The 12,008-nt window shown below is 36.7% G+C and overlaps 1 protein-coding gene across 6 annotated transcripts in view; it reads right to left on the minus strand.

Annotated features, from left to right (window-relative positions):
- Positions 1-12,008, minus strand: part of FNDC3A (fibronectin type III domain containing 3A) — a 193,463-nt gene that overhangs the window by 30,537 nt on the left and 150,918 nt on the right. For all 6 annotated transcript variants that reach the window (XM_021065326.1, XM_021065330.1, XM_021065327.1 and 3 more), the window contains 5 exons: positions 9,246-9,406; positions 6,617-6,676; positions 5,422-5,560; positions 3,405-3,458; positions 516-640 (listed from right to left, as the gene is read on the minus strand). In XM_021065326.1, the coding sequence (XP_020920985.1) occupies positions 516-640; positions 3,405-3,458; positions 5,422-5,560; positions 6,617-6,676; positions 9,246-9,406 (539 nt within the window). The remainder of the gene's footprint in view (positions 1-515; positions 641-3,404; positions 3,459-5,421; positions 5,561-6,616; positions 6,677-9,245; positions 9,407-12,008) is intronic.

Below are 12,008 nucleotides of genomic sequence, written 5' to 3' on the forward strand. Positions count from 1 at the left end.
CTACAGCTGCAGCAATGCCAGAGCCTCAACCCACTGTGCCAGGCCAGGAATTGAACTGGTGTCTGCACAGAGACAAGCCGGGTCATTAATCCACTGTGCCACAGCAGGAACTCCAACATATCTTAACTATATTAACAAAGTAATAAACTAAAGTAGAATTTTCAGTGGATAATTCGGACTGTGAATAATTTATACAAATGGGTAGTGTAAAATATCTACATTAAAAGGTATCTTGGAGTTCTCGTCATGGTTCAGTGGTTAACAAATCTGACCAGGAACCATGAGGTTGTGGGTTCGATCCCTGGCCTTGCTCAGTGGGTTAAGGATCCAGTGTTGCCGGGAGCTGTGGTATAGGTCGAAGATGCGGCTTGGATCCCGCGTTGCTGTGGCCCTGGTGTAGGCCAGCAGCTACAGCTCCGATTAGACCCTTAGCCTGGGAATCTCCATATGCCGCAGGAGCAGCCCAAAAAAATGGCAAAAAGACAAAAAAAAAAAAAAAAAAAAAGGTATCTTACCTTGTACCATAGTCATTTTTGGCTGATAGTCTAAATTTACAACCCATTGCTGGCGACAGTTTAGTAATTTTAAATTGCTTCTGTAAGCCCATGTAACACTGGCAAAATTCTCCATTTCCTTTCCCCTAAAAGAAATAGCTGATTATTATACCATGTATATCATTGTAAAAAGAGAAATCCACATTTATTCCCACTTGACAGAAACATATGAGCTAGTGTACATTAAAAGTCGTCTTTGTTACATGCATGTCACAAATCTCAAGAGAAAGTTAACTCACCATCTTTTATGTGGTACTCACTGTCCATTAAAGCAGAATTAAAAAACGGAAGAGTAAGTACTTCTGTATAGCTTCTTGAACTAAGCACCCTGTTTTGTAGCTGATGCTAAACCTGTGGCTTTGAGTAAAAAAAGCTTTTTCCCAGAATGGACTCTACAGTCTCTGTGGGGGGACTGGTAGTGGTGGAAATAAGGCATATCTAACATCACCCTAACTGGCAGCTTTCAACCTATTAAAAGTTTCATGCAAACAGTTTTAAGAAAAGGTCCCTACTCATCCCTAAACCACTTAGACAGCTGCTAAGCTTCTTCTTTTTTCTTTCTTTTTCGGCTGTACCTGCAGCAAATGAAAGTTCCTGTGCCAGGGATCTAATTCAAACTGGAGCTGTGACCTATGCCACAGCTGCAGTAATGGTGGGTCCTTAACCTACTGTGCCAGGCTGTGGAGTGAACCAGCACCTTCACAGAGACAAGCCAGATCCTTATGCCCCTGAACCACAGCATGAATTCCCTAAGCTTCCTTAAAAATAAAGATTTTGGAGCCACTGCTGCTTAGATTTAACACTGCAAGAGTATACACAGAGAAAAACCTAATTATAGGCATTAAGACAGAAAAATCTGCAGTTTAGGATAAATAAAGAGTTAGAAATTTAAAGTGCTACATAAAATTGACAAGTTTTTCACTTTCTACCCATTTTTCTTTATTGTGTTGGTAGAAGTAAAGGGCAGTTAGGATGACCTCTGCTTCAAAGAAAATCTTTATCCTGTAACTGGTTGTTTTATTGAACTCTCTTGTCAGTTTTAATAATGTTTATAGTTGATTCTATTGAGTAATCTAAATAGAAAACCCCTGGAGTTCCTGTCGTGGCGCAGTGGCCAACGAATCCAACTAGGAACCATGAGGTTGAGGGTTTGATCCCTGGCCTTGCTCAGTGAGTTAAGGATCCCGCATTGCCGGGAGCTGTGGTGTAGGTCACAGACGAGGCTCAGATCCCACGTTGCCGTGGCTCAGGTGAAGGCTGGTGGCTATAGCTCAGATTCGACCCCTAGCCTGGGAACCTCCATATACTGTGGGTGTGGCTCTAGAAAAGGCAAAAAGACAAAAAGAAAAAAAGAAAATCCTATCATCTCTAAACAATGATTATTTTTCCCTCTAGCCCAGCCACCACAGCTCTGTTTCTTGTTTTGATTTCAAATCAAACTGTTTTAGTTATAACTTCCTGAATTTGACAAAAACAAGTCAAAGTTGATAGGTGAGGATAACTGCCAACTTTGACTTGCTTTTGCTTTGGCTAGAAATGCTTTTATTGTTTAGTGGTGGTACTTCATTTAATAAAAACAATCAAATAAGGAATTGCCTTTCTATTACTAATTTGAGTTTTAAATGAGATGGGTGATAAATTTTATTAAATACCTTTCATAATTTATCAAGATAATATTTTTCCTCTCAATTACTATGCTATAGCAATAGATTTCCAAATCTGAATTTTCTTAGAACTTCTGGAATAAAACCTACTTGGGTTGTGTCTCATTACTTTTTTTTTTTAAACAGCCACACCCACAGACAAATCTGTGACCTATACTGCAGCTTGCAGCAACCTCAGATCCTTAATCCATTGAACGAGGCCAGGGAGCAAATCCGAATCCTCATAGGCTTATGCTGGACTCTTAACCCACTGAGCCCCAAAGGCAACTCCCTCATTACTCTTTTAATATAATGCTAAATTCCCAAATTACCAATGAAATTTCTCCTACTCCACCTAGCTCCTCCTTTTAGCTGCAGTGTAAGCAGCAGGGCAAAACAGAACATGATAAATGACAGTAAAACAAAGTACTAAACAATAAAGCCCAGTATGCTTGCTGTGGTGGGCTAAATAACTAATAGCCCCCAAAGAAATCCATATCTTAATCCCTGGAAGCTGTGAATATTATCTTTTATTGGTAGCAGGGATTGTACAAATGTGGTTAAACTAAGATTCTTGAGATGGAGAGATTATTCTTGATTATCTGGGTAGGCCCTAAATGGAGTTACGAATGTCCTGCTTAGAGGGGCAGAGAAGGACTTGAAGACAGAAGAGGAAAAAGGTGATGTGGTAATGGCAAGCAGGGGAAGAAAAGGCAATCTGATGTGGCCATGAACCAAGTAATGAGGACAGCTGGAAAAGGCAAGGAAAGGGATTCTTCTCTAGAGTCCCTGGAGAAAGCATGGCCCTGGTGACACCTTGCTTTTGCCCCAAGGAAAGCCATTTTGGATTTCTGGCTTTCATAACTGTAAGAGAATAAAAATGTTGTTTTAAGCTACTCAGTTTGTAGTAATTTGTTAAAGCAGTTACAGTAAATGAATAGCCTTGCCTTAAGACTGATGTAAAAGAAAATACTCCTTCATCAAGTTAATTAATGAACTGATAGCTTTGAAGGTGGTTTAGTTGAAAAAAACTAAAACATAGGGAGGTGTAGTCAGTCAGTAATGTTTTCTAAGAACACCATCAACTGACTCATATACCACATGAAATCATTCATATTGTTTTTAAAGAGGAAAAATCTATTAAGTTATTTCTGCCCAAGGATATGCATACATTTTAGCCTAATTTACAAACTTGGAATTTACTTACCTCATCCCATTCTAAAATAAAGCTTTGGATTTTAGAACCATTGTCACTAGGTGCCTAAAAAAAATACCAAAAAAAAAAAAAAAAGAAAGAAAAGATTTTTAAAAAACAACAAAATGAGTACAAATTAGTACTTTTATAAAAGATATTGGGATGATCTAATCTAAGGCATCTACTCTGTTGCAGATGTTCTCTGGGATTTAGCTCTGGAAAAATCTGCGCAGAGAATACAGAAATATATGTTATCATATATCCCATAATCCTTTTACGTGCAAGAAAAGAGAACAAAGCAAGAAGTTACTCAAATTTTTATGAATATTCAACAATCTCTTTTATCAAGAACTATCTTAACTTTTACAATCCTTTAAAAAAAAGTCACTTCTTTTTCTATCAGTAGGTTTTATCAGCTTTAAGCTCCTAGATATATCCTGTCATTTTCATTAAAACTCAATTTATAATCTGAAAGTAATATTGCATAATGTACCAAAAAATGAAAGAACTAGAGTGCTGAAAGGAACTCCAAGAGGACATACTGTCTGGATTTCTGCTTCTAGATTCCATGAGTCAACTGCCTAAGACTGCTAATGCATTAATCTGTTAATTTTCAGTGGTGAAAATTTCAGCCTTCTTTGTCATTTTACTTTAGTATTTAATCGCTCTAGAATTAAAGAATTTCACCTTTATTTCAGTACAATGAAGATCTGTTCTTTTCCTCTAGGACTTTTGAGTGCTCCTAGACACCCATGTAGGTGAAAATATCTATTAATAATTATTATAGCCTAGAACTTAATTCCATTTTACAGGGTATTTTTGGTATAGTTTTAATAGTTACTGTATTCCCCTAAATGCAACTACCGTGCCATCTGGGAAAGACTGTACTTAATTTTTTTTCTCTCTTTTTAGGGCCGTAGCTGAGGCATATGGAAGTTCCCAGGCTAGGGGTCGAATTGGACCTGTAGCTGCTGGCCACAGCCACAGCCATGCAGACCCAAGCCATGTCTTTGATCTACTCCACAGCTATGGCAATGCTGGATCCTTAACCCACTGAGTGAGGCCAGGAATCAGACCCATGTCCTCATGGATGCTAGTTGGGTTCGTTAACCACTGATCCACAACGGGAACTCCATGATTGTACTTAATTTTGTTCAGAATTTGCCAAGACCTATGTATCATTTCAGAAAATCAGGTCACCAATGACAATGATGTCTGGGATATTTGATTACCAATTCTATCTAGTGTCTATCTGCTTCATTATGTCTTCTTTTTTTTTTTTTTTTTTTTTTTTTTTGTCTTGTTGTTGTTGTTGTTGCTATTTCTTGGGCCGCTCCCTCGGCATATGGAGGTTCCCAGGCCAGGGGTTGAATCGGAGCTGTAGCCACCGGCCTACGCCAGAGCCACAGCAACGCGGGATCCGAGCCGCGTCTGCAACCCACACCACAGCTCATGGCAACGCCGGATCGTTAACCCACTGAGCAAGGGCAGGGACCGAACCCGCAACCTCATGGTTCCTAGTCGGATTCGTTAACCACTGAGCCACGACGGGAACTCCCCATTATGTCTTCTTATGTAGATGGGTTCAAATATTTATATATTAAAAATATATCATTCTAATAAAAATAATTTTATTCCTCCTTTAAGGTATTATATTGATATTTTTAAAACTATGAGTCTAGTTAAGCTATTATGAATCTCATTTTAGGATAAATTCAGGATATAAAGGCATCGTTACAAAATATAAGAGTAGTAATGAACTTGAGACTCACACATTGCAGTGTCATCACACATTCAGTGTAAGGACTACTAATCAATCTTTTCTGCTACATTTACATACAGTAAGAAAAACTGAGAGGAGTGTTATATATAAGAAACAAATGTCTAATTAATATATGCGAAGATCAAGAGCAAGTTAGCTTAAACCTCTTTTTGTGTCCAAAAACAACTGAAGTTTAATACTACATGAAAAAAAAAAAAAAAAAAGGAAAAAATGTCCAGTTGGAAATAATCTAGAGAATAGTCTTACCTTCCACTGCAAAGTAAGTGAATTTTTGGTCCGATTGGCTATTCTTGGTGGATTAGGTATGTCAGGTTCACAGCTCAAGGTGGTAAAGGTTTCAGCTTCTGAAGGAGTTCCCTTTATAGAATTGTATCCTGCCTGGACTCTACAGTGATAAAATAAGCAGTTTTATCCTGCAGAATCATTGTATCTATCCCGCCATTCTATAGCATCACCTTTAAGTGCCTGCAAGTCAGTGAGGTGCCCTCTAAATAAATGTTCTCTTGAGAAAATATGCGTATTAGAAATAAAGGATGACTTAAAAAAGGAAAAACAGAAAAGACCAGTGGCTTTCATCTTTTTCTGACTGAAAAAGTAAGCAATACAGTTAAACTGTGACTGAGTTTCTATGATATGAATTTGTACACACATAGGCAGACACACACACGCATGCACGCACAGAGTATCCTGAAACAATATCCTTAACTAGGTATACTGATACTTTCTATTTCATCCAATTATGTTTAATTTAAAAATTCTGAATATAACCCACAAAATTAATTTCATGATTCAATAATGGTTGCAATCCACAGTCTGAAAGATAATAGGATGGATAATATTTTGGGTTCATCCAGAGACGTATAGTTGAAGACTTAATTTAATAGTTTAATAGGAATATTCCCAACTACAAGTCTTCTTTTCAAAAACAGAGGTGACTGCCTAAATCATACTGAGTCCTAGCTGGGAAGGCCTTAGAGTCTACAAAATAAATACATTATAATAGAAGATCTGTGCAGAGTAAAACAGCAGTATCTAAGTTATCCCAATTAAATGTTATGAAATTCTAAGAGTTTTAAAACTACATATAAGTAGCAAATATTATGATTTTGCTCTGCGAAAGTTTCAAAAGCTGGGATAATTTTACAGTACTAAATTGGATATTAGAGACAAATAATACATATTATGTGTATATCTGTTCTAATTCCTATGTCCTACAAATAGGGTGAGATTAAGTCTTCAATATAACATTTGAGTTACATGCCTTTTTTTTTTTTGGAAAAATTTTTATAATTATACCAAAAGAAAAAAAATCAAGGTCTACAAAGTCCATGTTTTTAATCCAAAATTAATACTTAACTTATATTCTAGACTTAAGGAAATCATTAAAAACAAACAAACCCTATGCTATATCACATAAAAGCAACATAAAGGAATTCCTTACTTTGCATGGTAATCTGTAGCTGGTTTGAGATCATTTAAAGTGACACTTGTTTCTTCTCCCCTGGGGAAAAAAGGGTAACATTTCATTATCTGATAAATAAAGCATTTTCTGAGGATATGTATTATGTACACTATATTTTGTGGCACTTTATGAAATTGTATTGCTTTTTACTTTTCCAACTGGTAACCACATTCAGATTGCACTAGTATGGACTTTGTGTAATTAGGATACGTGCCCAAACTTAAGTATGTAGCTGAATAACCACTTGAAAACAAAAAGGTGTGCTGGGCAAAGCAAATGTGGAAGACAGATTTGTGTGTGTGTGTGTGTGTGTGTGTGAAGTTAGGGAAGATATTTACCTTACTGAAGAAATAGAACCATTTTCAATTATTTAAAAATCCATTTGCATATAGTTAAAATGCTAAATAAAACATGTGTACTACTAGAATCACAATTACCAAGTTTTGACAAGGAGTCTGCATTACTGGATTTTATTTAAAATATAACATGGAAGTTTATTTAAAATTTTACAGTTTAATGAGTAGATAAGGGGAAAAAAAGTGAATCATAACTTAAAGTAAAGCATTTCTCTTGATCACTATGACATTTTCAAATATAACAGCATATAATTTCTTAAATAATCACTTAATACAACTCTTATTTGGGTATGAAGCCAAAAAAAAAAAAAGCCTGTTTTTTCTCTTTTTTGAATCACTGTTCTCTGTTCCATTTTCTTCAGCCAAGTTTCTCTCCTTTCCACTTTATAGACTTCTTCATCCCACCTGCTTTCCAGCTATCCTGTTTCTTACATCAAAGCTAGTGAATAGTGTGGGAAAGGAAACAGTCTCATTGATGGAAGTACAACTTAATGAACTGGGCAGTTGTACAGCAGCCTCAGAGAGAGACCTTCATTGGTGTAGGGTATACAAGGTGTCTGAGGTTGACTATAATTTCCCTGTTGTGGTCTCTGGTCAGGCTGCAAATGGAGATAAATCCGTCCTCTTATTTAGCAAGGTGCCATATCAAACTAGAACACCCATTAACTCAAAAAGAAACCTTTATGTTGATGGTACTTTATCCCCTTCTTACTCTTTATGTCTCTTTTAAGAAAAAGAAATAGAATAAACACAACGAAGTCTCAACAGAGAGGAGACAGGACATTTTATAATCTTATGTTACTGGATGACAGTTATTGGAGCAGTTTCACTTTCTTTTCTTCCCCATACTAGCTATTTTTCTGAAAAAAGATACCAAGAAGGCTGATGTATCCAGTGTTCTGTTTTAATTATGATCATTCAAATGGCTAACCACCTCCTTTACAATCTTCCTGAAGCTGAAATTATAATAGTAACTGACTTTATACTTTTTCATCAGAATAAGAAATTTCAGAGTTCCTGTCGTGGCTTGGCAGAAATGAATCTGACTAGCATCCATGAGGACGCAGGTTCGATCCCTGGCCTCGCTCAGTGGGTTAAGGATCTGACATTGCCGTGAGCTGTGGTGTAGGTTGAAGGTGTGGCTTGGATCTTGTGATGCTGTGGCTGCGGTGTAGGCCAGCAGCTACAGCTCTGATTTGACCCCTAGCCTGGGAACCTCCATATGCTGCAGTTGTGGCACTAAAAAGACAAAAAAAAAAAAAAAAAAAAAGAATAAGAAATTTCTACATGAATGAGCACAAAAATAATTTGTTTTACAACTGTCAATAATAAATGTCACAGTTTTAGCCAGTGACATTTTCTAAGGCTTCTTGGTGTAAAATACACATTTGAACCAAGAAAAGAGAACTATGTGATGTTTTCAAAATATGATTATTAACATACTAACACACAAATGAGGAACAACAGTATTAAATTCATTTTACAATAGGACATGAGCTTATACAAGTAAGAATCAAACCCAACTCCTTAGGGGAGGAATACCACATTGTGTGAGTTCACAATATAAGAGTTTTCCATTCCTGGTCCTAGCTTCTATACACTACAATTTATGCATATATTAAAAAATACATAAATATAAATATATTAATAAATAAATATATAAAATGTAAATATATATATAAATATATATATATTTTTATATATGTGAAAAGTGAAATATCTATTAGGGAGCCTATTGAAAAATAAAAAGGCTGAATGTGGCCAATGAAAGTGATTATTCCAAAGGAGCTGCAGATGTAAATGTGAACCTGTAAGTATCTGGACTCTTTATTATTTATTTATTTATTATTATTTTTAAGAGCCACACCTGTGGCATATGGAAGTTCCTAGGCTAGGGGTTGAATCAGAGTTGTAGCCGCTGGTCTGCAACCACAGCCACAGCCACGCCAGATCTGAGCTGCCACTGTAACCTACACCACAGCTCATGGCAATGCTGGATCCTTAACCACTGAAATTATGGTTTAAAGCCAGGGATCAAATCCACATCCTTATGGATCCTAGTCAGGTTTGTTACTGCTGAGCTACAACAGGAAGTCCTTGGACTCTTTACATTGAAATTACTCTCATTAGTCAACTTAGAGATTCAAAATAAGAGCACAAAAAGGGAAAACATCACAAGAGTAGTAAGAAGCTCTTTATGATAAACCACGAACATATATGATGGGAGGGAGTAAAACAAAACAAATACTTACGCATAGACACTTTTATATTTCCCATCTTTTCCAGTACTTGAGATCAGAATTTCATAGCCATAGAGCTCTGGTACAGTAGTTCTCTCATCTGTTTCGCCATTAAGGAGGCTGGAAGGAGGTGACCAGGTAAGTACCACCGTCCTTGCCTGGATGTCTGAGGCCTGCAAAGACATAATATTCAAAAGTTCTTTGAAATGACTATTAAGTGTACAACAAAAAGTGAAAAATCTAATGAGGTTTCAAGATTGAATAAATCTGTAACTACTTACATAAAATGCCTCACAAATAAAAACTGTCTATTTGTAGATGAGATACAATTTGCTGGAAAGAGTTGATGGATTTGACAAAAGTTTAAAGACCATTTTGGGTCATTTAAAACTACCAGTGTTGTGGTTCCCACTGTGCCTCAGCAGGTTAAGAACCTGACTTGCATCCATGAGGGTGCAGGTTCAATCCCTGGCCTCGCTCAGAGGGTCAATGATCTTATACTGCTGCAAGCTGTGGTGTAGGTCGCAGATAAGGCTTAGATCTAGGGTTGCTGTGGCTGTGGAGTAGGCTGGCAGCTGCAGCTCAGTTGCAACCCCTAGCGTGGGAACTTATATATGCTGTAGGTGCTGCCCTAAAAAGAAAAAAAAAACTATTAGTGTAGACGTCATATACAGTCAAAAGGAAGAACCACAGAAAAAACCTACTTGTAACATATTTGAAAGAGTTCACTTCCTCACTTTAGAAAGTGTCTAACAATAAAAAAAAAATACCAAAAACTCAAGAGAAAAATGAGCAAAGGACATGGTAACTGATATCTAGTGTGTTGAGGTTTTGGAGAAATGGGTGATCTGGCATTGCTGCAAGGTGTGGCATAGGTTGAAGATGTGGCTTGGATCCAGTGTTGCCTTGGTTGAGGCGTAGGCCTATAGCTGTAGCTCCAATTCAAGCTCTAGCCCAAGAACTTCCATATGCTACAGGTTAAGCCCTAAAAAGAAAGAAAAGGAAAAAAAATGGCTTCCCTGATAAAGTTCTAGTTGTTGGCAAAATTTAGAAACTTGGGTATTATTATTATATTGGCTGTACCCCTGGCATGTGGAAGTTCCTGGGAGAGACAGAACCCATGCCACAGCTGAGGCAACGCCAAATCCTTAATGTACTGTGCCACAAGGGAACCTCCTAAACTTGTGCATTCCTTTTTTTTTTTTTTTTTGGTCTTCTCAGGGCTGCACCCATGGCTTATGGAGGTTTCTAAGCTAGGGGTCAAATTGGAGCTGTAGCTGCTGGCCTAGGCCAGAGCCACAGCAACCCGAGATCCGAGCTGCATGTGCAACCTACACCACAGCTCATGGCAATGCCAGATCCTTAACCCACTGAGAGAGGCCAGGGATGGAACCTGGGTCCTCATGGATGTTAGTCAGATTCGTTTCCGCTGAGTCACGATGGGAACTCCCTAAACTTGTGTATTCTTTAGGATGTCTTGGGAAATATGGTTCCAGAGGAAGCAGTGAATAAATAAGGGTTAAAAAATACAGATGTGAAAATTATCTGAAATATGTCATCTATTTTATACGCTTCTTTAGAAGTAAAATATGCTTTTATATCCATCTCACTTGATGCTTACACTCCAAGGAGGCAAAACAGACATAACTATCTTCAATTGTAAAAACAAACTAAGACAAAACAAAGCAAAACAAAACCATCAGCATTACTTAAGTTTTATGACACAGGGCGTATTATCTAAGTTATATTTTCCTCATAATATTGAGCAAGAAATTCTTTAAAATAACTCTTTCATGTTTTATGTGGCTGAAAATTTATACTTTTTATTTTTTTGGCTGTGCCTGTGGCGTAAAGAAATTCCTGGGTTGGGGATCAAACCTGTGCCACAACAATGACAATGCTAGATCCTTAACTCTGAGGCTGCCAAGGAATTCCTAAAAAATTATACTTTTAATGTTATTTTCCCTAACAAGTACATGCTACTAGCATTAGCTATTAAGTCATTCAAATATCAATTAAGATTACCAAATTACTTTTCCAGCAAATCTAGTGATATTCATTTGGATATACATAGATATTGGAAGAATACTGCCTGAGTTTCAATCCCAGCTTCAACACTACTTATTGAACCTACTCTTGTTTCAGTTTCCTCATCTGTAAAACAGAGGAAATAGTATACAGAGGCGGTTGTAGGAATTAAAGAAAATAATGTATATAGGTATTCAAAGCACTTTGAACAGAGTCTGACACTAGTAAACTTATGTTACCTATTTCTGTGAAATAATTCTATATATGTTTACATTAATTTACATGTATATACCCAATGCCTAAGAGAAAACAAACTGGATTGAAAATAACTAGAGCATTCAAATCTATTATTTAGAATTGTCAGAGAAAGTAGAACCACTGTAGCATATTATGGGGGACTAGCTTATTAAAACTTCCTAAAATGGGATAAAATGAAAAGGTAATAAGCCTTTGTGGAAAAGGTATTAAGAGTAATAACCACTTTTCCAATCTGTTTTCATACAAATAATCCAAAAGTATTTTTGGGGTAACTTGAAAATACAAATACTAACTATTTTAGCAGGAACTTTTTTTGGGGGGAGTCATTATCATACATTAAAACCTTATTTAAAAAAATGAATTCAATGAATAACCTATCTCTCTCCTTATGGCAGATCTGTATTGATCCTTTACTGATCTCACATTTCTTATTAAGTTCTAGGTAAGGCTTGAATATTCCAAAATCCCATATGAATATACTAAATATAA

Source organism: Sus scrofa, chromosome 11 (assembly GCF_000003025.6).
Source record: "Sus scrofa isolate TJ Tabasco breed Duroc chromosome 11, Sscrofa11.1, whole genome shotgun sequence".
Taxonomy (NCBI): Eukaryota; Metazoa; Chordata; class Mammalia; order Artiodactyla; family Suidae; genus Sus; species Sus scrofa.